At 34.7% G+C, this 27,472-nt stretch overlaps 1 protein-coding gene across 3 annotated transcripts; it reads right to left on the reverse strand.

Moving 5' to 3' along the window:
* Positions 1-1,451: 1,451 nt before the first annotated feature.
* Positions 1,452-27,472, reverse strand: LOC149538683 (Leucine-rich repeat protein kinase family protein). Of its 3 annotated transcripts, XM_089800017.1 has the most exons (12): positions 26,425-27,349; positions 20,028-20,292; positions 19,283-19,454; positions 18,348-19,170; positions 17,748-18,174; positions 17,415-17,596; positions 16,328-16,493; positions 11,599-11,829; positions 11,398-11,500; positions 11,150-11,286; positions 2,465-2,566; positions 1,452-2,188 (listed from the first exon to the last, which is right to left on the reverse strand). In XM_089800017.1, exons 1-12 carry the CDS (start codon positions 26,967-26,969, stop codon positions 1,949-1,951), a joined length of 3,393 nt encoding a protein of 1,130 aa, XP_089656143.1. In that variant the 5' UTR covers positions 26,970-27,349; the 3' UTR covers positions 1,452-1,948. The 3 variants fall into 3 exon arrangements, with proteins under 3 accessions (XP_089656143.1, XP_089656142.1, XP_089656144.1); XM_089800016.1 differs by having other exon boundaries at positions 11,150-11,500; positions 26,425-27,472; XM_089800018.1 differs by lacking the exon at positions 26,425-27,349 and adding an exon at positions 19,576-19,651 and having other exon boundaries at positions 11,150-11,500; positions 20,028-20,144.

Genomic DNA, 27,472 nt, shown 5'->3' on the forward strand with positions numbered 1-27,472 from the left:
TGGCATAAGATTCAATATTTAAAAAAAAAATTCTTTTTGCAGAATTCTATAAAATTAACAAAAGTCGCCATTTTTGGCCCAACATTACCAAGCCAGTTGTCATAGAATTTCTAGAAAAACACAAAGTAATTGTCAGGGCGAGCAATATTCATAATCCTGTTCTCAACATTTCTTACCACTCATGGCAAATCTTTATTGGGAAAAATGGAGACAACCTTACAAAGAGGAATATATTTTTCCCTACTTTCTCTTCCTCCTAGCTCTTCATCTTTAATGTTATCTATTCCCCTTGCTCACTGGTGCTCCAACCTCCCTCTATTCACTATAAATGAAAACACAAACACCTCTGATATTTTGCCTTCTACATTACCCACATCTTCCTTGCAGGTGTGCTTTAACCCTATCTACAGAAAAAAAACTTCACCTTTTCTCATTCTCCAAAATTCTCTCTCAAATGTAATAACAGTATCCATACCCACAACACATCAAATAAACTCTGGCAACCAATTCATATTAATATTGAAACAAAGAAATTAATAAACCAAATTCCTTGTACCAAAAAAGACACCCTGACCCATGTTCGCACAAAAATAATAAATGTCACCAACAAGCACAAACCCTTAGGCCATACAGCTTAATCTTTGGAGACAAAAACTGATCTTATAATAATGAAATAATAAATATAACCTAAGTTTCCATATTCACCCCTCAGCATGCAAATTCGACCTTTGATTCGTAGCTAATTGGAAGTCAATTCCGGTTCTTGTCAAATTCGTCATTTGTCTGATGAATTCCCTATAGATTCTCTTTTTCAGACCCTGGGTGAATTTGGGCAAGAATGTTGAGCGAATTTTGTAGTTGATAGAAGAGCTTGGGAGGAATGACTCTGAATTTGGAGCGAATTTTGGCATTTATGTTTCTATTGTTTTGAAAGGCATTTTTTTGGTTTAAATATAATCTGATTTATTATCCAACCAACCCAACCCTAAAACACGCCTGCACTTCATATAGTGGTGTATGAACTTATTTGCTGCAGCATATTTTTACATATATATAATACACAAATAAAATAAACTTGTACAGACAAACCCAAACAAAGCCCAAAAACAAATTTGATCGAATTTTGAAACGGAATGTCAAACTCGCATCTGAACCAGAATCTGAACCGGCAACTTAGAATTTAACGAATGATTTCAATCAAATAACATAATGAGACTGCTCAGGGCATGATTAACCCACATCACCAACTAAAAAGCCCTGCAAACATAATCTTAAGTACATGACATACCATCCCTACATATCACCATGAAAAATGGTCATAATACCAACTAGAAAAGACGACATTTATTGAACACTTCAGCTTTGCTGATTGGTAGTGACAGACAAAAAACTTAGACCACAGTCTAGAAAATTTCCATCTCAAATTGTTGTTTAAATTGAACTCTGCAGCATTCTACCAATGATTCATTTGCAAAATTTCCATTAAACATCTTTGGCTGTCCCTGGGAACGTCTTCTCTAGGTATTTGAATAAAGTACATCAATAATTTTGACAAAACTGTCAAATAATACAAAACCGTAAATTAGTTTAATAATGTACAACAGATTAAGAGCCAGGTTATTAAAATTAAATTGGCTCTCAATGCCAGCTGCTCAAGAGTTTTGCTCAGCGTATCATTTGTTTTTACCCGAACTTATGCCAAAAGATTGCCCTTCATTAGAGCTTTGGCATTTAAGTAGAGGATTTGAGATTCAAGAAAGAATTTATTATGCTTGTTTTGCTGTTGGCTGTCTAGATGGATCAGATTCAGTACAACACATTGAAAACGGAATATTGCTGAGTACAACCTGAAAGTGCGGAAAGAATCTCTCATGCTTGTTTAGCTGTTAGTAATCAAACAGGACCAGATTCAGTGCAAATTCTGAAAAAGTTAAACCAGACATTGCTCTTAGTTAGGACTTGTCATTGGAGTAGGACCTGCAACAGCAGAAAGAATCTCATATGCTTGCTTTGCTGTTGGACGTAAAGATGGATCAGATTCAGTACATGAGTAGAACAAATCAGCCAGCAGCTTAATCACTTCTGCATTTTCTTCAGGGTATATATTCTTTGCTCTATCTGGAGCCTTATCCTTTAAATCAAATAAATATTTTTCAAGCTCTGGGGGACACGGGGGCCGTCGTTCCATCTGATTTTTAAAAACAAAACATTAATAAAATATCTTGAACTAAAATGAACAATTTGTTTTACCAGTAAATTAAATGCCAGATTCACTAGGATGGATGATTATTATTAATAAAGAGACAGTAAAGAGCCAGCATGACTCAGCCTATGACAGGGCATTTTGTAAACTAAGTGGTTGCCATTGAGCAACAATGCTCAGGCAAACTGAAATGGGACTATAAATGTAAGGTAAAAATTCCTGCTACATAAAAATACAAAAGAAAATAATAGGATATCATGCCTGTAAACGATGATGAATTTCAACATCTGATAATCCTGCATGGGGGAATTGTAATGTCAACAACTCAAAGATGAGACATCCGAAAGACCAAACGTCAACTTCCTGCAAACATTAAAAAAAAATAATCAGAAGAAAATCACATTCTCCTTACCAGGATAATAGTCCATACAAAAATGCAAAATATATAATATGCCGTGTAAAAAAAATAGGGTAGAAAGCTCAGTCAAGTCATGAGACGGAAGGCTGCTTGCTTGTTATATAAGAGTGATGGGTATTTTAATAAAATAGCTTGATCAAATATAACAAGCTTGGTCATGCATATTTTATGCCAATTCTGCAAAGATCAAATTTGTCTGTTCATCCTATCTCACTCTAAAGGAAATTCACTCCTAGGCATCTAGTGTCTATAATTAGATTATTTTTATTATCCTAAGTTCTTGCTAAATTTACCTCTTTCCTCTAGAATCTTAGTTAATGGTCATTTTGTGTTAAATGTTAGTGTTGTTTCGGTCGGATAAATCTCGCTAAAGATATATATGTATGAGGTCTATATTTAATTAGATTATGAGATATAATACTGTTAGAAACAATAGTAAGATAACTGGGTGAATCAGTTATCCAATAATTAAAACATTTATCCACCTTAAATAATCTTAACCATTCAACCAAAGTAAACAGCAACCATAATAAGACACATGCATAATTACACCAGATATGTCAACTAGGGAAACCCTTGATCAGAAGGAAAACCCCAGTGGAAATGATGCCCACAAGATGATGTACTAATATAAACATTCATTGTTAGAGGATGGACCCTGTTAGGAGTCAATTACAACATTTAGTACATGTAAGTCCCTGTTTGGAGACTTTGAATCCTTGTTAGAAGATTCCAACCCTATTAGGAGTTGTAGAAGACAGAAGGACTCATTGTCCAAACAGCTTCTGGGGCTAGACCACTAAACTCACTGTCCAACTGATCTCTCAGTTATTCCTTGTGGAATAATTGTTTGTATTGTACTTTAACTTCTTTCCTTTGTCCTGTCAATCCTTGTAGACTAGCTCACGAACTTCTGATCCAAGTATCAAACTTCAGATCACACAATGAAACCTCGGGAATGAAGTTTCCTTCACATTCCCTCTGCTCTACTTATCTTCGCATTCCACTCTTTGCAATCATTCGTACATCTCATCACATCTTTCATGATAAAGGAAAATGTCCTTCCTTTATACTGAATCCATAAAACAATTCCCTGAGTCAGCTATTACACTTTCTCAATTAATTATTATAGGACTTCATTAAAAACACATTACACTTAGCGATAATATTAATCTTCCGCCTTGTAACTTAAATAACTTTCCGTACATGCAATATTATGACGAGCGAGCTTAGCTACATTATCTCCATAATGTCTTATTCACATCTTTAACTTCGGCTTCTCAGAATAACTCTACTAAGAGATATAACAAGTTCACCAGAACATGCCTCTGTAAACTCTATCTCAGAACAGTCTTCACCGAAACTCGCGTAACTTCTTCCAGACTTAATATCTTGTGCTTTCGAGGTTAGCTGCATATAAAGACACTTAATAGTATCTCTCTTTAACCTCGCTTAGTGAAAGCACTCAACGTTCTATCCTTACCATCTTGATCTTTCTGTTGTTCTTCTGTCAGATACCACAGAAAACTACTATGTTGACATCAATAACATAGTCATGAATGTAACATATCATCATGATAATGATCTAATCATGTTTCTACAATACTCCCCCATAGAAGTATCATCTAATTCCAAAAATACATCTAGTTCCAAAAATACCAACTGTATAAGACTGTTAACCTTTCTTTTCAAATTCTCTTCACCAATCATTCTTCCCCATTGATATACCTCAATGTGCTCTATTTCAAACTATTTTTCGATGTTATACTTCTCCCAAACTGTTTTTCATGCTGTACTTCTCCCCCATTGACATCAATGTCAAAGGTTTCAGCAACCATCAATCTTTGTAACAACTATCTCTGACCTGCTCAAGTGTCCAAAGACACTGTTAAAAACATCCAACAAAAGTCCTAGATGACTCTATTCATCACAGATACTCCCCCACATATTCAATCCAGACAAACAAATGGTGCTCTATTACACTGGATCATCTACTCTAATGTAGGAAGGGGCATAACCACTAGCATACCTCTCAAATACTCAAAAGTCTCTTTGGGAAGAGGCTTAATGAAAATATCTGCAATCTACTCTTTGGTGCTTACATACTCCAATCTAATTTCCTTTTCTGCAACTTTCTCTCTCAACATATGATACTTGATAGAAATGTGCTTAGTCTTAGAATGCAACAATAGATTCTTAGACATATTCATTGTGCTTGTATTGTCACAATGTATCACAATAGGTTCACTGAATTCTATTCTTATATCCTTCAGCATCTGCTTCATCCAAACAACTTGATTACAATTGTTTGCTGCTGCAACATATTCTGCTTCTGTTGTACTTTGTGAGGTACAATTCTACTTTTCGCTTAGCCAAGACAATCTTCCTCCAAGAAAGAGGACTCCGCCACTGGTGCTCTTTTTGTCATCCATATTGCATACCCAATCAACATCAATATAAGCATATAAAGTGAAATCATTAGATCTATCATACCACAATCCGAACTCTAGTGTTCCTTTCAGGTATCTAAATATCATTTTGGCTGCTGCATAATGTGCTTCTCTAGCTCTCATGTCACACATGAAAAGTTCCCTTTCTTCCTCGATACAAGTTTCCAAATCTTTTTCACCAATGATTGTCTTTACTAATTTGCACTTTGTTCATAGTGTAGATTGTTGTATTTACAACTTCTCTCCAAAACATCTTGGACATTCTCAGCTAACAACTCAGCTAAGAGATAAAAAGTTTACTAGAACATGCCTCTGTAAACTCTATCTCAGAACAATCTTCACCGAAACTCACATAAATTCTTCCAGACTTAATATCTTGTGCTTTCGAGGTTAGCTGCATATAATAGACACTTAGTAATATCTCCCTTTAACCTCGCTTAGTGAAAGTACTCAACGATCTATCCCTACCAACTTGATCTTTCGTTGTTCTTCTATCAGATACCACAGAAAACTGCTATGTTAACATCAATGACAAACATAGTCATGAATGTAACATATCATCATGATAACTATCTAATCATGTTTCTACAATACTTCCCCATAGAAGTATCATCACCATTCATGCTTCCAACAATTACATATATATATTATATATGTGATATTTATATATGTGTGTGTGTGTTAAATAACAAGTATTATATTAAATACTAATGAATAGACATGTCCCTCCCTTGACGGAACATGACTATCTATATTTCATCCAATATAAGAGAGATGGCTATCATTTGGAAAGTACATATCAAGAAGGCAGTGCTACTACACTCGCAGCAATCATCAGAAAATCATGGTATCAGAGCCAAACTGCAAATGTAAAAAAGGAGATAGAAAATGGCAGAAATTATAATTTTCTAGGGAGCTTTAGGAAAATATTTGATGAGAAACACAAACCTGTGAGGCTTTAGAATTAATGGAAATGAAGAGTAATACAAATAAACAAAATGCATTTGCAGACAATGTCATTGATTCCTTGATCCTTATTTGGGATGAAGTCAATAGAGCAATTAGAAATTTCCTATACAGGGCATTTTCAATTATACAAGTGGTAGGATCAATGGTTGTGGTGTAATTAGACACTCGATGCTTGGCTGGTCCACATAATAGAAGCAATCTTGGTCAGAAAGAGGCAAGGAGATCAAATAATACATTATCGCCACAGATGAAGATAAATATTTGGCACGAATAATGTTGGCACATCCTACTTACGGCTCAAATATTTCTTTGGTCTGATTTGGCTTGAACATAGTGAGCAAAATCAGCACTCACCTGTGCATCAATTTCATATTGATTGAGCATCTTCATGCAAAGATCCACTTCCTTTAGTAATAACGATGATTCATATTCCTGTTTTGGCTGCATGTGGTGCATTGAACCTTGGGATCATGCACAAACAATCCAAAATTAGCGACTCTGTGGCTATTTATTGCTTTGATCTGTATTTGGTGGATGTTTTGTGCTGGGACATTCATTTACTCGTGCCTCACATAGACTTCATAAGTCAGGCTTCTATATTCCATAGATCAACAAAGGCTGATGAGGACTAACTGAGAGTGCAATGATTGGTGTTGACGTGGCTTGAAATGATCTGGACAATAGATCTCGTTAAACAATCTGCAACCTTAGTTAAAAAATAAGTCTTCAGAGTGAGAAGATCAGATGAGATAATGGATCTCTTGGCAGGTGCGCCCAGATCTCTCTGTGTTTGAGGGAAGATCAATGCCTATTTGGGCAGTACGAAAACTGTAATCAAAGAACCAGCAGATTGGAATCAGTGCAACAGGACTCGATTTTCTATTGGCCAACAAACAAGATCAAAATCAAAAGAATAAGGAGCGAACAGTCCTAACTTACCTGCCACCTAAGCAAGGACCCCACCACAGGCATGCGTAGGAAACAACAAAATTAAAGGATAAGGTGAATTTTAAACAGAGGATCAAAAAATTATTCGTATTTACAAAAGGAGAGCTGGATACAAGTTACCAAATGTACACGCGACAAGTGTAAGATCCATGAAGACATCGGTCCCACTTAGGCAAGTACGTACGGTGAGTTTCCGTTTCATATTGTTATAAAATATACTGTTGTATTATATATATTGATTGCTTAGGCTCCTTTCATTAATATATATATATATATATATGTATGGTAAGTATTTAATAAATATGAAATATATATATATGGAAATCTATACGAGTAATATCTTTTAATTTAATATTATGACATTATTAAATGTAAGAGGATTAGTTGATGTGCAGCAAGATAGTAATATAATTTCTTATGAATATAACTGAATATCGATTAAAGTATATCTTTAAATTATATATTTATCTATGTTGTATTAGAATGATCTTATATGATTATGCAGAACTATTCTTATTTTTATTTTTAATACATACTATAAGAGCTATGTGCTTTGATCTTTTCCTCCGAGAATGTTATTGTGGGAAAGAGGAAGGACTGACAATCAGATTCAGAGGAAGTCTGACACTTCTTCAAAGGTAAAGGAGCTCAAAAGGTTGATGTTCAGAGGGAATCTTAACACATCCGTCTAAAGGAGCAGATATGTTTCAATTGATCTTTGAAGATCTTGATAATATCAAAATCAGAGGGAGCTTTAACTTCATGAACTTTTGAAATCATGCATATGACTGCATGATTTAATGAGACTACCCCCTATGTACATCATGAGGAAGTGACGACTTCCAAATGATCATCACTTGTATTTACAAAAGTTATTGGAAAGTGATGATGTTACAATAACTTGTTTTTCTATTATGATGGATATCTTACAATGTCTATGCAGATCGTGATAGATTATACTTTGCATGGTGGATGCTCATATGGTAAGCATTATGAGAATGAGCGTGCACATACCTTATGAACATTTTGAGAACATGGTGAATGTTATGCAAATTGATGTTCAAGAGGCCTTTACACAATGTATTTGGTGAATATCATATGAGATGACATTCAAGAGGCCATTACTCACATTACTTGGTGAATATCTTGCAACTCGACATTCAAAAGGCCATTGCTCCAAGAGTATAGGGTGAATGTCAAATGAGATGACATTCAAAAGGCCATTACTCCCAATATCATTATTCAAAGTATTTGGTGAATATCATTTCATTTGTTAATATTCTGGAGGCCAATACTGATGATATCAAATGTGATATCAAAATGTTGAATATCTTTTGGTCAAAGATATTACATTGAGGTAATATATGGTCTTGTGCTTATCCTCCTTAACTAAGAGGGAGTGTTGGTGTTAGCATAGTTCAGTCGCATAAAATTTACTAAAGTTATAAATTTATGAAATATATATTTAATTAGATATATGAGATTTATTACATAAATTACATATATACATTATATTATATATGTGATATATATATATATATATATATATATATATATGCATGTTAAATAACAAGCTACTATATTAAATGCTAATGAATAGACATGTCCCTCAAAGGAACATGACTGTGCATATTTTATCTAATATAAGAGAGATGGCTGCCATTTAAAAAGTACATACCTGAGAACACAGTGCTACAACATTTGCAGCAATCTTCAGAAAAACAAGATTTAGGATTTATTTTTAGTATTTTTAGTTTAGTCTATTTGTAGACAATGTCTTTATTTAGACAACTTGCTTTTCGATTAACATTATTTTTAGCATTTGTAAACTCTATTTAATAGTGTGTACTGCTAATACAATTAATTCCATTTTTAAAGTGTCATGGTATCAGAGCAAATTTTCTTGAAAATTATTTCCTAAACTAGGAAAAATAATTTAAACTCTTATGGAATCAAAGTGGTAGTTGGTCTGGGTATGACTCCCTTATGGGAGGATTTTAATAAGTTTTTCCTCCAAATATCTCTGATGGGTTGTCAAAATTTTCCCTTTTCATAATTTTTTCCTTAAAAAATATCTATAGGGTTTTATTGTTTTTCCTCAAAAACAACACGAAGTTGTGAACTTCCCAATTTGTGTCCCAAATACTATGTTTTTTTATTGATTTTCACCTCAAAAATCATGTTTGGTTTTGGTCGATTTTCTCCTCAAGAATTGTTTATAGTTTCCAGAATATTCAATGCTTGCAGGGGCTTTTCTGTCAAGGATTTCTGTTTTAGGTTTTTTACCATTTTTTCTGAAAATATGATACTTTGTAGACTTCAGATCATGGTATTATGCAATCAGTCTTGGGGCATCCTGCTCATCTGCAATAGTTTGGAGGGTTCGTAATTTTTTTCCTTAAAATTCTGACAGTTGTTCTCAATGGGTCTTTGTCTACAGGGAGGACATTTATGTTAATATAACATCAGGTTGGACATTTTGTGATGATTTTTATTCAAAGATTTTGCAGATACTGGAACAGCTACAGCAGACTCATCTCAATGGCAGCCAATGGCAGGATCTCTTGTTGCAGACCGTTCTGAAGAAGGGGACAGGCTTCTCTAGTTTTTGGCTACTCTTAGTCATTGAAATTCTGCAAATCTAGGAAAGGTCTCAACAGCAGTAGAATGCTCTGAAGAATTCACAACCACAAGTCATATAAAGCCTTTTGCAGGGTATTTGTTAGAATAACTATTAAAGGAGGGTATTTGATTATTTTTAGTAACCTGGGTTCCTGCTAAGTTTAGCTTGTTCTTCAAGTACCTTAGTTAATGGTCATTTAGGCTTTATTTTGAGTTTTCCTAGTTTAATCTATTTTTTAGACAACATCATTATTTAGACAACTTACTTCTCAGTTTACATCTATGCTCCACGGGGACGCATCCCCTGCCTCTGTACCCTAGTACCCGTACCGGGGACGAAACGGGGACGCGGGGACGGATTTTGGCCGTCCCTTGAGTCGTCCCCTTTTTGAAAAATTCAGAAACGTCCCCGAAACAGCCAATTTTTTTGGGCAGGAAACTTGGGGACGGCCAGCAGTATCGGGGACGGTTTTGCCGTCCCCTATCCGTCCCCGAAACTGCTGGCCGTCTCCTTTTTTCCAGTCAATCTGGTAAAGGCAAACCATCCCCAAAAAAACATTTTTTTCTAATTTTTGTTGTTCGTGTGGCCCCTAGTCATCTTAAAGACATAATAACAATATGCAACCCATATTTGGTCCATTAAAACACTAACTCTTCTACTCATTCTTCGATTTAACATACTTGCTAAGAGGAAGGAAAAAAACATAAGAGCAGTAGCAGCAATGAGCAAAGATTGTGTTTAGTGAAGAAAGATTGCGTTTGGTATTTACTATTCACTAACTATTTTAGTTGGACTTCTCTTTATTTCATTCTGATTTCAGCATGATACTTGAAGCCTTTAGGCATTTTAATTTTTGCTATATATGTATGTGATATTGTTATAATGGAAGCACTTAGTATTTGCCATTTGATAATATTCCATGTATTTATCTTCTAAAATGTCTATGGTGAATGGTTTATCAATGTTATGATATACATATTTGAATTTTGTCTCTATATTAAAAAAAATCCCCTATGTTTTTAATCACCGTCCCCTGATGTCCCGTCCCCTAAATTTTGGCTTCGACCCATACCCGTACCGGAAACACGTCCCCGTCCCCTAAAACGTCCCCGTTCCGGAAACTCCGTGGAACATAGGTTTACACTATTTTTAGCATCTGTAAACTCTATTTAAAAGTGTCTATTGTTAATACAAGTAATTCTGTTTTTTAAAGTTGCATCTATTTATTGAATGATAGTGCAAGAAGAGAATAGGAGTGTAGAACAAGTAAACTCAAAAGATATTAAGGATTAATCACTTTACATAAACTAAAGTCCTTATGGTAGCCTAAAAACTCAGATTGGGTTAGGATAACCTTTGTAACCAGGAGACAGTGAAATATTAATCATCTAAAACAGCATTCATTTGACTACACTCGTATTTGTTAGAAGACATCAGAACATGATCAAAACAGTCAAATGTAGCCAGTGTTTTGTTTGTTAAGATTGCACAAGTGCCTAAAAAAGATTGCTAATGAAATAAATCTAACACTATCATACCACTCCATATCGTTGTGGTCTATGCATAGCTTGAACCATCTCAGGAGCCATCCAGCGTGGAGTTCCAACACAGAATTCAGCAGAAGGAACCCCCCAGTGAGCAAGGCAGCATGTATGGGATGATGAATGAAGAGGAACTGCCATATCAAAATCACAAAGTTTGACTAGTGGACTTTCATCCACTCTTTTGACTTCTAAATCAACAAGAACATTTTTGCTTTTAACATCCCGATGAATTATGTTCTTACAATGAAGTTCTGATAATGCACATGCAACATCTCTAGCAATAAATATAGCCAGTTTTGATGGGGTACACTTTTTCCCTTCTTGTGCTAGCTTCCCAAGTAACACCTGCAATGATCCAACAAATACATTCAAGAAGAATAGCAATAGTGTTATATATCTTCCATGGCAAATACAGCTCCCTACCAACACTAGACTAGTCTTACCTCAAGAGAACCACCTTTGACATACTCCATTGCTATCAGAGACTTCATAACTTGAGATTCTCCCATTCCACCTGATGAAGAAACCCAACTAGAGGAAAGTTGATGCCCATATAGTTCAATGATACATGGGTGATTCTTCAATGCACCTAGTATTCGAACTTCCCCAAGACAACTGTATTCAAATTTATATTTCTGCTCTTTAGAATCTTTAGATACTTCCAAACAGCGTACCTGCAAAAATTATATGGCAAAACAATTATTCCAAGAAATCTAAAGCATTTCCAACACCATTCTACTTCTTGATTTGAGTAAAATGTATGAACCACCAATTATAAACCATACATGAGACCTGAATCCAAGCTTGAGAACAGATGCATAAAAAAAAGCTTGCCAAAAAACCTTCTTAAAGATAAACTTTAAAAAGCTTTTACTTGACTTTTAATAGCTTTCATGTGCAGCCTTCTTTGTATTAAGGATTGAAGATTTTCCAACCTTAACATAGGTTATTTGGACATAGTTAAAACTTTAAGTGTACAAAGTTTGCAATAAAATTCCTAAAAGTACAGCAAAGCAGTAATAAATGTCGTCTATAAATGCAGTCTAATAAATAGAGAAGTCAGCCTAACCCTGGACATGTTTATCCATTACATCCCTTCCACATTCATAAGCAAAAATTTTCTAATGTTCTAAACAAGAGAAATAACATGTGCATTGGGTTCCATCCAGTCAATGCATTGAAACCAATTCTTACATAGAGGTCTAAGATTATCATCCAGATGATCATTTTTGGTATAGTTTAGCTTTCACTAAAAGTATTACTCCAGTCTGCACAGCTGAATTTCAATACTCTTAAATAGAGGTCTAACATCGTCATCCAGATCATCATTTTTGTTATAGTTTAGCTTTCACTATATATATTACTCCAATGTGTGCAGATCATCATTTTTGTTATAGTTTAGCTTTCACAATATATATTACTCCACTGTGCGCAGTTGAATTTCAATCAAGCATCTTTACAAAAGGAACATAAAATTTACCAACATTAACAAATCAGGCCTACATAAACTCAATTTCATATTTCACATGAAATTTAAAATATTGAAGGAACTTTCAACAGAAACACTAGGCAGACTGGCATTTCAACATTTGAGTAAGATATTTCAAATTTCAAAGTTGGATGTCACATTTAATAGATCCATCCCCAACATAAGTAATGAAAACTAGTTAATATCTTTTTGGAAATATTATATTCAAATCTTAATGTGCAAATAAGTGTTTTATTATTATAATTTATTACTATTATCGCAACACAAGAATAAAAATATTTTGAGCATGTTTATTACACATGAAATTTGAAATATTCCAGTGAATATTAATAGGAACACTGGGCAGACATATATTTCAGCATTTTAAGATTCAATATCAAAATTAAGAGATACACCCCACAACAAAAATTAAAAGCTAGATAACAACTTAGAGAGTATATTCTTTGTAAACCTTAAATTTAGATCTTCCTGATAGTGTGTTATTAACTTATATACATGCCAACCCAAGATCAAAATTTGGAGCATGTTCAATAGAACACTTAATTCTATTAATTCCATGTTCAATGAAAGGTGTAGCATTGAAGATATGGCTACATTACCCAAGGACACATCCCCGCCCAAAAACCCAGTGTCTCTGGGACGGGGGGACAGGTATGGGACGTCCCCTCCCCAAGTCCCCAAAAAATAAAAAAATTCCCCAAGACGTTTCGGAAATGACAAGAGGTTGCAGGGAAAAACGGGGGACAGCCGGCTTTCCCCGGTACAGCTGAGGACATCACAGACGTCCCTCAACAGTACCGGGGACAGTCAGCTATCCCGACATAAAAGCACAAAAATAATAAAAAGAACTGTTATAACCTTACTTTTTTGCAATTTAATTATGCGTATAATGGGGCCCGCCTTCCCACTTGCCCTAAAAGGGCAAAAACGACCCTCATATGCCATTGTTTGGCATTTTTTTTTTGCATTTGGAGTTTATACCAGCATATTGACAATTGAAACTTTTTATGAATGCATAATAGATTATAGTTAATTTTAATACATATTGAGTATTGAATCAGTTATTATTTCCCAGATGGCATTCAACAGGTGTATGCTAAGGTTCTATAATGTTTAAATGACATGCTTTGTGCTTAGTTTCATATGAATGACATGTATATATGCTAAGTTGCCAGTTCGGATTTGGGTTCAGATGCAGGTTCGAGATTAGGGTTCAAAATTCATAAAAAAAATTTGGGGTGGGTTCGAATTCGTTTTCGGTATGTCTGTACAAAAATGTATATTTTATATATGTATGTATGCTATGAATATGTATGCAGCAGAAAATAAGTTCATACACCACTATGTTAATAGTAAAGCTACATAGCATATGCATGTCCAAATAGAATATGTTTTTTCTTTGTAGCCTTTTTTGTGACCTATTTTAGGGTTGACGGATTGAATTGACTAAGATGGACCAAAAAAAACTTTAACAAAGTAAAAAAAATCCATTTTTTGGTAAATTCAGCCTGGGTCCTGCTGCAGATTTGGCAATTTGCCGTAGAAACTGCAAAATTTGTGTCAGGTTCGTCTAACAGAATTTGGACTTTTGCAAGAATATTATAAGGACCAGACTTTTGCAAGAATGGGACCAGACTTTGGGCTTGCCAAGGAAGAATACAGTAACATAGTATATTTGTGAGTTTCAGTGAATATTTTAAAATTTCCCTTCAAATAAAGGTATCCTTTAATATTTTTCCTTGCAATTTCCCATCTTCATATCCCTTCAAAACCTATGTTATTACACACACATAGGCTGTCCCTTTTCAAGAAAACTATTTTAATTTTATCTTTATGTTTATTCACCCATTTTGTGGTTCAAACTGTGTCATTTTCTCACTTTTTTGTAATTTTGGCAAAAAATGAAAACTAGCCCTCAAAGATGCAAAGAATCATCTTTCTTCCTTAGTCATGTCATTTTTGCACAAAATTTCCAACAAAATAACAATTAAACCTCAAAACCATGATTTTGCACATGAAATATCCTTTGCCTCCTTATCATTTCTGCACTTTGTTTTGCATCTCTTGCTCTTCATTCTGATGATGGATCACGTAGTGTGATTCAAAACATTGATGGTAAAAATCTTAACACAATCGAATCCGGAAATATATCACTGCAATACAATGGATTGTGGAAATTTGTTCTCTTTAATTTCTGCACCATTTGAAATTTTTGAAAAAAAGCTGGCAAAAAAATTGGCATGAGGCTCTAAAACACAAAAAAATCCAGGTGCTTCAGGCCTCCAAATCCTTTTGGCATTTTTTTAAATAACGTTATCTTCTGAAGATTTCAAAAATGACTTAACCTTCTGTTAATCTTCATGCCATTTTTCACATTTACACATGTTTGCACTTCTAGGTGAAATTCGTATTTTTAGTTCTAATGCCATTTTGGCTCTTTTTAGAATTTTTGTTGTAAAAAATTGTGAACCGTATGTTTTGGACCTATCATTTTTGCATTTCTTCAGCTTTTGACAAAAGTATAAAATAGACCAAAAAGCGCACACCAAAAATAATGATTTTTCAGTGCCTCGCCTCCACATCATTTTGGTTGTTTTACAACAAAAAGGACGTTTGAACAAGAAAAAAGTGAATTCTAAAAGAAATGGACTTGTTTGATCCAGAACAAAAAAATCTAAAACAGAATGGCATTCAGAGTATAAACATGTGATTTTGTCTGACAAGGGCAGTCTCAGAACAACACTTTTTAAGATCTATATCCTAGAGTTCAAAAACACACATGTAAATAAACGGAGAAACATGTGAATATACAGAATGGGTAATTAACAAGGTCACCGGGAGACACGGAGACTTAGAGGTCTCCGGTACTGGTACTGGTACCGGTACGGCAATTTTTCAAAAATAGGAGACAGGGTTACTTGGAGACGGCATTTTTTTTTAATAGTTTAAAAAGTCTAATACTAAATACAAAATTTGAAAATAGTAATACTGTAAAATTAAAAGACTAAAGTAAATAATAATAGTAATGTCACATTAATATAGAACCAAATATTTCAAAACTCACATAATCACCATATTGTATCTCATTGGTCTTAATTTTTGCATTAAACAAATTAAAATTGAGGGCTAAAATACATAAAATTATTTAATATTATATTTTACATTAATATTTTATTAGGAGACTTCAGGGAGACTTCACTAGTTGGATTAGGGGACTGGGAGACTTCAGGAGATTTCGTCATGAAGTCTCCAATCTTTTTTCAGGTCTCCGGAGACGCGAGAAGTCTCCAAGACGCGTCTCAGAGACGCGACTTTTAGGGGGGAGACGGGTCTCCCCATAACCATGGTAATTAATAAAACGAAGAGAGGGAGAATAAAGGAAGACAAATTATGTAAGACACATGAAAGGTTTGGTAGGCTACACATAAAACAATAAACCAATCCTCCTTGGCAATAAAAACTGGCATATGCCCATAGAACAGGGTTCCAATAACTCATATTTTCTGTGTCAAGACATCTCCATAAATTACTATAAAATGTATGCTAGCTATGTCCATTGAAAACAGATCCAATATATCATCTGCTCAGCATCAAAAGATTTATGGAAAATACTGCATTAAGAATATTAAAACACAAACTTCTTGATATTTTACTGAGCTGTACAAGAAATAGATGGGAAATACCTTTGCAGCTGCTGTCAATTGTCCTAAGGTACAGCGTCGAACAACACAACCCAAAGATCCACGAGCAATTTCTTCATGCAAGCATGGCCAAACACCAGAATTTCTTGAAACTAATGAGTCCTTATCATTTGGAATTGGAAACAAAAATCTGTTTAAGGGGATGTACCTGGAAATAAAACAATGTGAATGAGCCACTATGACAATTTCAAAATACCAAACAACTACAGAATATTATAAATTATGGTATATCCAATTTATTCTACAGAAGGTCAATTAAAGACTTATTACAACATGACTCTGAATGAGAGAGGAGAATATTAACAGTAAAATTCATGGAAACATAAAAAGAGAAAATTTCAGAAAATTTACAATACAAATGGTATTCACACAAGAAGCAAACAGTTATTAAACTAGAAATAGCATAAACAAAAGTTAAGGGATACTTAAGGAAAAAAATAACTTACTCCCCAACAGCTGAAAGCATAAAAAAGTTAAAACCCTAGATGATGGTCTTATGAATAGTTGATTATTTGTCACATCAAAAGACAAAATATGTGGAAAGTGAGTATGGATGCAAGATATCCTACAATTCATTTACAAGACAAAAATGACACATGAAATGTCCAAGAATTATTAAATGAGAGATATGAGAGATGAATTTTACCAGTACAACTGGCAGAAACATAAAAAGAGAAAATATACAATACAAATGGTATTCACAAAAGAAGTAAACAGTAAGTAGACTACAAATAACATAAACAAAAAAAGGAAAGGGGTGATCAAGAGAAAAATTAAGCAAACTAATCCCCAACAGCTGAAACCAACAAACAACATAAGCCAAAAAAGGAAAGGGATGTTTAAGAAAAAAAAATAAGTGAACTACTCCCTAACAGCTGAAATCATAAAAAAATCCTAGACTGTGGTCTTATGAATACTAGATTATTAGTCACACCAAAAGATAAAATAAGTGGCAAGTGAGTAAGGATGCAAGATATCCTACAATCCATTTACAACACACAAAAAATGGCAAATTGCATGTCCAAGAAAAGATCATTCGGGGAAAAGAAGAGCATAAAAAACACATTACCTACAAAAGTATTCAGGATCCTTCTCTTCTCTTATGTCATAAGGGCGACAAGCATCAACGATCAAACGCACTTGTTTGCCATCTTTATTGATGATAATAGCATTCCATGCATGTGGCATGTAGTCCATATAGCCCCTCACAAGCTCACAAGGAATTGGGGGGTTTGCCCTATCGCACAGATACTAGTTGGTTTTTACAATAAAAGTCAGAATGCAGTTTAAAAGGGTAGTTAGAAAGTATAAAAGAATTAAAAAATACTGGCATTTTAAAAAAACTTAACTAATACATAATACATCAATAAATGTGAGCCCATAAGCTATAGCAGGCTATTACCTTCATAAGGATGGCTCTATGGCGACACAGACCATACTGAATCGCTCCTATTGGAATAACATTGGTGTTGAGATGTTCTTTAATGGATGTAATAAATTGGTCACAAAGGATATCGAAACGGGGAATAATGACATTTCTAAATGCTTGATCAGAAGGACTTTTTAGTTTGGAACTATTATCAATAGAACAGGAACAGACAAAAGGCATCTCAACATTGACCCCAGCAGCAGCTCTTCGCATAGTTGATATATTCAGAGATTTGTCGCTGCCACCAAACCAATTCGACACAAATAGAACAAGTAACGATGCTCTCTGATAGTCATTAATTCTTGTTTTGTATTCATCACTCCCCTCTCCAAATCTTTTCCACCCAGATATGACTTGCTGGGCAGACAGTACAATTGCATCCAATTCCTCATCTCTTTCTCTGAGAACACAACAACAAATAAATTCAAATGTATTCGTCCCGCAAATTATTAAGAGCTATTTGGCTGTAAACTACATGCTAAATACAAATTGACATTTACAAAAGATAGACAAGTGCCATAAATCACAGGTTGAGCACAAATTGAAGTCAAGAACCAGGAAAAATTTACTGACCTGTCAACCAATATGACCTCACGAGTGCCTAGACAAACATTCTCCTTTTCAAAGTTTCTCAATGGTTTAAATGGTTGATCTCGACCAGCATCATAGAAGCCATCAGGTATAATATCATTAACACCACAGAAGGATTCATTACTATACTTTTGAGATACCCTAAAGAATTCCTGTACAGATCTTATCCGCTTGCTGGGCTTAGGATTTTTTATGCAAACACCTTGACGCCTACCAGTTTTGGTACAAGCATCATTATTAGACTCGGAATAACTATCTAGTTGACTTGCTTCCTTTGGAACAAGAAGAGATGTTTTACTCAATTTAGATCTGTTATTGCTAATAATGCTGCTGGAAGTAGTAACATCAGAGCCGCTGCAGGATGAATTTGCAACATTACTACTGTTTTCTGTGGACACCTTCACATCTGTTATTTGCACCAAACTTATCAAATTATTTTTTGTCTCGTTGCTGCATTCTCTGTTATCTGAATCTTTGTCTATACTAACCCCATCCTGTACAAGAGAACTCAATTCTGTTTCACTAGTACATTTCATTGGTGCCTCTGGAATTGATTGTGGCAGATATGGTGCACAATTTAACAATGGTATCGAGTCACAAAGAGACTCCATCACAATCCCACCATCATCCCTTTCTTGATAGTCTTCAGCCCGAAACTTCCTACTGTTGTTCAATCTTTCTTGGCGAGCTTTCTGTTGTCGAGTATAACGGCGTTTCCATCCAGTTTTACGCCTGGATGGCTGGGAACATCTAACGCTAGGAACAATTTCATAAGATGAGCTTGGTAATGAAGTTTCAGATTGTCCTGTCATACATATATTAACAAGTTACGAACAAGTCAGCTATTCTAGAATCTAATGTATCATAACAGTGGATGCACAATAAGAAACCCTAAATAAGGATGAGCACATTCTTACCTTTAAGTGAATGATTTAAATTTTCCTTACATATATTGGAATCAGATACCTCTTCTTCACTGGAAGAAGAAGTAGGTTCACACTCAGCAATTTCATTCCCTAATGCAACATTTCCTTCCAAATTGCAGCTTATCCACGTAGGAATTTGACAGGTATCCGGCAGTTTGTTATGCTGAATGCACATAGTGAGAAAATTCATAAGATCAGCATTACAGATAAGACCGTGTGAATACATAAAAACTTGACACAGACTCGGAAGTTAAATAGGTCTACAAAACATCGGAACAGTCTACCTGCCAAAAACAGTTGGCAACATACATTAAGCCATCCAACTAGAAGATAATGTTTCTGCCTGCAGCAAGCCTGCTACTGTTTAAGAATACAATAATTCTTTGTGTAAAACAGTTGCTCATGCTATTATTTCTGCTTTTTAGTGAAAATGAATTGAGCTAAAAACCAGCTAGGTTTTGGTTTTATCATCTCAAAGTCAAATTATGATTTATTAGAAATCTTATGTACCAACGTAAAATAAGCACTCAATAGCATAAATTTCTTAAACATGGATTGAGATAAAGGGCATTCGGCATAAGATGGAATAATATTAACACACCAGAGGCGAGTTCAATGGTGCTATATTAACTTTAGAGTACTAACAGTCCACTATAATTTTTAAGATATCAATCAAAAAATAATCACAAAATCAAAATTTACTAAATGACAAACAATGAACCAAAGTGATGGATACCTGTAAATTAAGTTTCCTGAGAGCCCTCATTGAATACAACTCCAAGGATTGCAAAGATGTCAATCTATTATTTGATACATCAACAGTTGTCAGGCTTGATAGACTTGATATACCAAGTGGCAACTCAATCAGTTTATTGCTTGCAACTTTCAAGCATTTCAAGGCTATCAAGTCAGCAATATTTTTGGGTAAAGTCTTCAGTTTGTTGAATGACAAATCAAGCTCCTCCAGCTTCTTAAGGGAACCAATCTCGGATGGTAGAAATCTGCAAAAAAATTAACGAATGAGGAAAAGACTTGGAATGAAAATCTAATAAATCTTCAAAGTTGCTAGTTTTTATGCTTGAAAATGAATTCAAGAGTTCCCTAATCCTAAAGAGAGTAGGAATCTCAAAATGTTGACACAAGTGTTGTCAATGCCAACCACCCGGACATTCTTATAATGTTAATTGTATTAATACAGAGAGGATCCATTATATATTGAAGTTTATGATACACACAAACACAATAGGCACATGAACAGATTCAAGAGATCTTTCCCTACGGGACATCATCTATTTGGATAAGTATCAATGATTCTTGGAACAAAGACACTTAACAGAAGTTGTGACAATACTCCTCTTTCATTCAACATCTGAAAGCCAAATTAAATCATTTTCTCGCAATAACCTATGCACTTAAGGAGGTGAAATACTCTGACTGTCTGAAGTATAGAAGGTCAAGTTCTTTAATTAACATCATCCATAGTTATAAAATACTAATCAAGACTCTCCATGTAGCAGCATTTTTCTTTAATTTAATGTCTGAAAGCTACTATAAATATTTTTTCTGAACTTCTTTATAAGCAATACACTAAAGTTCAATTTCACTAATTTACATCGAGCCTTGTACACCAAAGAAGGTGAAATTTTTGAATTGGAATCACTCAATAGATTAGGGGTGAAAACTATTCATGTTCGATATATGTTACAGGAAAACCCCAAATAAAGAAAGTCACGTATAGTATCATGGTCATATAAGAAATCACTTCATAGGTTGATAAATTATTTTTCCACTTATCTTGTAGATTGTAAATGATAAAGCTGACAGTGGTTATGGATGTTTATGTTTAAGGTTACCAGAAGACTAGCCAAATAATTTTTTAAGTCAGCAGACATCTATCTCAATGCTCCCAACTATACTATTCTTCAGAAGAATTTTTGGACATAAATCAGGGGATTCCTTGCGGATTGAAGTTATTTGGAACTAAATTTGAGAATGTGACTTCAGCCCTATCTAATGATGAAAAGCTGAGAGTCGTTGATAGAGAGACTGTTACAAAAGCATTTCAAGTTCTTCATTCATTGGTGTGCTTTATAAGATATACAACCCAAAATCAATCAGAAGTACTGGGTGTAAAAGACACAAAGGGCTACACTTACAAAAAGAAACATTGCTGTTTAGGGTTCTAAGGATGTCGGTATCAGTGAAGAGCTTAATTACCCGGTGTGTGCAATCTGCCCATGTATCCAGATGCTGGTGATACGCATCCAGATGCACACATGGAGAAAAGCACTCCCTGTGAGCATCCAAGCACCCAGTGCAAAGATTTTTTTTAAAAAACTTTTAAAAAGTGATAAACATTCTAAAATTTGATAACACCTTTAGCCAATATCTGATAAAAACTGCTTGCACAAGTATCCTTAATAACTGGTTTACATCACACAGAACAGCCTGCAATCAAGAGTAGTCCTTCTACAAACTATAAGAGCAGTCAGATTTAATGCAACTATAAATCCATAATTTTTTTCTTCTGTCCATGGCAGTATGTAATCACCCATGCTCAAATACTTTGTATTTGGATCAAAGTGCGTTGAATAAGTACTCAGAGCATTAATGTTTGGCCTTCGTCAATGGTTCTTCAACAATAGAACTAATAATAAGCAATTTCCTCATCAATATTTTCATGCATCGAGCTCAGCCATTTCATATTTATTTTCCAAAGCCCCCAGGGACGAGACTTTCGACTGATATTAAGTAAGCTTCCACCATAAAACAACCAGATACAATAATCCATCTTTATATTGAATTGGCAATACAAAACAAAACCACTTCTTATAAGATTAATAAATAATAGTGATTAATTTTGTACATTTCTGGCTTTTTTGTATATATATATAAATCTACAATATATATACATATATATTTTAGAAATTAAAATATATAAAACTATAATACATTTTTTTTTAATATGTACATATATATTCATACCCAAAGCCATCCAATCCACTGAAAAAAATAACATATCAATGTAACATATTCTCATACCCATGTCCACATCCAGATTCAAACTGGTAACTTCGGTAAATAGAATCGAACACTATAAGATCTATTAGCAAATCCTGCATGGGGCAGGGTTATCACCTTGGCCATTAAATCTGATTCTTCCCCTGTAGCATCCTCCTCAAAAATTGAATTGGCATGCTGAAGGCTGATGCACTGCCAGATCTATCTAAGGAGTAGTCCAACAATTTTGAATTTTCTTACATGGCAAGCTCAAAATTGTACAAATTGACAAGTATGTGTGACGTCCCCTTTCTGATATAGTATCTAATGATAAATAAAATTAAAACGTAAAATAAATAATAATATAATGTGTTTAAATTTTGTAAAGCCTCTGAAGAGACAAAATGGCAGTAATAAATATGTTATTAGATTTGTAGAGCAAGATGATAGAAGGGATTACCAGCATGAAGAAAAAATGCAATATATTCCTTATCAAATTTGTGAAGATGAAAGTTTACTCAGACCATATACATTTATTAAGGGCACCCTATTGTAATTCTTCCAGCATGGAGAAACAATACAATATATTCCTTATTAAATTTGTGGAGATGAAAGTTAACTCAGACCATATACATTTATTAAGGGCACCCTATTGTATTTAACTCAGACCATATACAATTATTAAGGGCACCCTAAATCAAATGGAAGAATTATTGTGGTAGCCATGGAAAAGATCCTTGATCAAATGAGGTGAGATAGAGTGATGGAGAGGAACTGTTTTAAGGTTTCACTAAGTATGCCAACCACACGAAGCATATTGCATGGGGCCAAGGGGGACAGAGTTTCCTTTCTTGGGCCTAGGGCAGAGACAATGAGGGCACCTCATCACAACTTATATATCTTATTCCTCATTATGGTTAAGGCTATGTTTCTTCCATAATCTTAAATATGCATTATATTGTTACCTAATCTCCAAATTAGGATTGTATATCTCTTTGTAATATCGATTTTTTAAGCTAAAGGTAGATCATATATGTTTGTGTGTGTATGTACTTGCCACATATTTGGTGATTGCAAGACTTATATTCAAAGCACAATGGATAGAACATCATACTTGGTAAGAGATCTCTCTAACCCTAGTTAAAGCAATTGTTTTTGTGGGGTATAAACTAGGGCAAATTCTAGAAGGGGACATTACAGAATGCTGAAATACATAAAAAGATATCTAAATAATGGAAATAGACAAACTTTTCAATATTTAATTAAAGAAGGCTTAAGAAGTTTTTGGTAGAAAGGCATCATTTTTCCCTTTAACCCCAGGGTTGACTAAACCCAAATTTTCAGTGATTATAAAAGAAATAGGCTCATCTATAACTAACAGCCTGGCAGAAAAACTGAAATATCTACCGCCAGACATTTTTTCTTCAGAACAAATAGATTTTATCAAAGACAAGACAACTCTAGAAGTGATCATAGCTCATGAGCTCCTCCACTTAGTCAAGGAGAATAAGGGTTGAAAGTACGTTTATTTGATTCAAAACAAGCATTGCATCTGATAGAGGATATGGGAAATCGTTTTCCGTTGATTTGGAATGACTGGCACTTCAATGAAGACTGAAAAACTTGGATTTTCAGAAACATAATCACTTCTTGATTTCAATCATAACTAGCAGAGACAAGCTGGCTCCTTCAAGGCCGATAATCAAATTATTAGTGCCCCACTCTTAAGCTCGTTATTGTAGATTATACTAGGAAATTCCAAAAGTGTTAAGTATCTTAGTATGTTGCAAGCAAAAAGACATAACAGAAAAATTGTATATTAGTCATTATGATAGTCTCAACTCTCAAATGCATTAGTTAAGTTGAACACTACATTTCTACAACTACAACATATACTAGGAAATTCCAAAAGTGTTAAGTATCTTAGTATGTTGCAAGCAAAAAGACATAAAAGAAAAATTGCATATTAGTCATTATGATAGTCTCCACTCTCAAATGCATTAGTAACAAACTACTTGTTAAACACTACATTTCTACAATTACAATATATACTGATGCAATCAAAGAAGAATGTCCATAATCAACTAAATATCACACGCTTTCAAAACAAGAAATTTAAATAACTAGAGTGTTTCTTTTTCTCACTAGTAAACAAAATGCTCAAACGAAGTCACTTGAGCATAAAATAGTTTTAAAAAACTCATTATTTCACATTTTTCTGAAGTTTTACCACTCACTAATTCATTCTTCGCCATATTTAAGCCTCATATTATGTTACCCTTTTAGTACTCTTCTCTTGCCTGAGAATGATGGACTATGACATCGGTAGCGAGGGTTTGAGAATTTAATCTCTTCTAGAATGTCTTAATTCAAAAGTTATAAGATTGTCTAAATTTTACAGGATGTAGCCAACTAAAGATAGACTCTATACCTCAAGCCTTGACAAGAATATTAAACCAATCTGAATAGATTTCCACAATCCATTAGACTTTTTTGACAATTGCTTCTGGATTTGATTGTGTTTGTTTTTTTAGCATCAACGTTTCGGATCACACTCTGTGATCCATCATCAGGATGAGAGAATGCAAGAATGAAAAAATGTGAGATCGGATCACATTTTTTCATTCTTGCATTCTCTCATCCTGATGATGGATCACAGAGTGTGATCCGAAACGTTGATGCTAAAAAAAAAAACACAATCAAATCCAGAAGCAATTGTCAAAAAAGAATATTAAAAATAACCTCTGACTAAAAGCGAGTTATGAGCAAAATGCATTCCTGCATACACCTGGAAGGCCATATTTGCTAGTCAAATTATGTTCCAAACTTCTATTATTTGTCTTGACATTACTTTATCCCAAATGATATTGTATTTCGTTTAGCAATAAATTTACAAATGAGATCTTTCGAATTCTGCCAACAACACTAATCATGATGCCTGTGGTTACCACCAACTCAGAGTTGCCCCCAATAACTGTGGGTTTAACATTGACAGCTGCATATTTCAATGAGACAAAAACTTGTTAATTTTCAAAATGCACACTGAAGTGTATTTTGTTTTGAATTCTTCAATCAGCTATGCAAGTCGGAAAAGATTTTATTTCTGGGCGCTGGCATATAAGATATGATAGTGTATTGAGTATTTGAAGAGCCAAAGGGACAAAAACCTACACTGTTTAGGCACTAGTATTTAAAGAAGCAAAAGGACAAAAGCCTACACTGTTTAGGCATTAGTAATTAAAATATCAACCCTATTCCTCAAGCAGTTAGAATTTTTTGTGCAATAACACCAAGTTCAACTTATTTTTCCCATACCATCTTACCGTACTGGACCTTTAAGCAGTGTATTATAGGTGTCTGCACTCATGGAAATGGTAGTAGACCTATCAAGCACTACCCTTCTGTCAAATCTTAAATTTAGAGTTTCAAATAGTTCTCGGGATGAGAGCCATCCACCACCGCACCCAAAAATTAGTCTAAACGAATTACTAGCTTCTTTATTATTGCAAGTATCCTTCTTTTTTAAACTATGAGGAACAAAACAACCCATTTACAAATAGCATAGCCATACACTATAAGGATTGCCCTACTGATTATTATCATAAATGTTCTCAGGAAGTGACAATTGTTTACGCGTGTAATTTCTTTCCCAAATACATCTTTAGTCGTCTAATGATTTGTAGCTCTTAAATTTTAGGTTTATCAATTTATATTCTCCTTTCGTATTGGGCTTTTGAGGTAGCATCTTCTTTCGACCTTGTTTCTCCATTATAAAATGACCATGTATTTGAGGTCCATCCAAATCTTTAATCATTTGTGAGCAGTGGTATAAAATTTCGGTTTCTTTCTTTGTACATTGCCTTGCAAACTGAAAAAAATATAAGGAGAATTCATGTCATTTATCTATCCATACAAAATTGCCCAAAAAAGATAAGTCAACCGATTCAATCAATAAAATCTCTTATAAAAAAAATATATTATAAGAACTTGTTAAAGGTAGAAAGAAGCAAGCACTAAAACAGTGAAAGCTTGTGGTTAATAAAGAATCTTACATGAGTAGGTCTTAAGTACGTCTCGCAGGAAGTGAGCAATAAAACAATGAATGCATAACCAAGGTAAACAAAGACACTTACGAAATGGCGAAGTGACAAACTGAGAGCCGTGTGAGGGATTTGAGATAAGAAATCTCAGAGGGGAGAGAGAAAGCTGAAGGACGTGGCGGCATTCTACACAACTCGAGCTCCTCCAGAGCTTTAAGATTTTTGAGCGGAGGCAAGCTACCCAGCCCGGAAGACTCGCCCATTTTCACGTGCAACTTCTCCAGCTCTACCAAATCACCAATCTCCCAGGGTAACAAATTCACCTCGTTAGAAAACATCTTGAGTGTCTTCAACATCTTCAACCTTCTCACGGATTCGGGAATCACCCCAAACACATTATTGTACACATACAGACTCCTCACTCTATCTGCTTTCTCCGCCTCCACATCCTCCAGCAGAGGGAACCTCCACTCCTTCCCATTCACATCAAGCACCCCTTCTTCCAACTGCTCATTACAATCTTTCTCCTCGTTACTAGCTTTCTTGTCTTCACTGACAAGGCAACTGCTGCTACCGTCGGGCACCTCGTCCATTTCAAATGCAGCTATTCCTGTATCGCCCCGAGGTTTCATCTCCATTGCCCTTATTCCTTTATCACTCGCTAAATGGTCAAAAGCCCTAAGTTTTCACGCCAGCAATATCCAAATTGAAAACTACATATATGAGATGAGAAGAAAGAATCACCCCTCTTTGTAATTAAAACACAACCCAGCTTCTGAAGCTGAAACCCAAGGATCATAAATTTGACTAGTGGAAGAAAATATCCCCTTACTTGAAGATTCTATATTTCCGTTCTTTTGCAGCTAGGGTTTTACGGCAACAATACCACATTAATAGCATAAATCCGCCACGGCGTCATTTGATTTGCCCCGAGTTCGGCCTACATACCCCGCCCGTCAAAATCTGTCTGTAACAGAAGATTTCGGCATAAACATTAGAAAAAACAGTTTACCAAAACGAAGAGATCAGGGAAAATCATAGTGTTAAAGGAGAGGAAAATCTACAAGAGATCCCCGTCCATAGTTATCGTGATGTGCGCTAGGTATCCGCGTGGACATCTAATTACAAAAAGACTTCGCTC

Source organism: Cupressus sempervirens, chromosome 9 (genome assembly GCF_028749045.1).
Source record: "Cupressus sempervirens isolate cs-2001-9-10 chromosome 9, ASM2874904v1, whole genome shotgun sequence".
Classification (NCBI taxonomy): domain Eukaryota; kingdom Viridiplantae; phylum Streptophyta; class Pinopsida; order Cupressales; family Cupressaceae; genus Cupressus; species Cupressus sempervirens.

Bases quoted from the DNA above. Each gene is read 5' to 3' on its own strand.
- LOC149538683 (XM_089800016.1), bottom strand. From the start codon at position 26,969: ATGGAGATGAAACCTCGGGGCGATACAGGAATAGCTGCATTTGAAATG. The intron at 18,175-18,347 runs GTCAGTAAATTT...TTGTGTTCTCAG, and splicing joins GAGGTCATATTGGTTGACAG to AGAAAGAGATGAGGAATTGG. The intron at 2,189-2,464 runs GCATGATATCCT...TTTAAAAATCAG, and splicing joins AAATTCATCATCGTTTACAG to ATGGAACGACGGCCCCCGTG.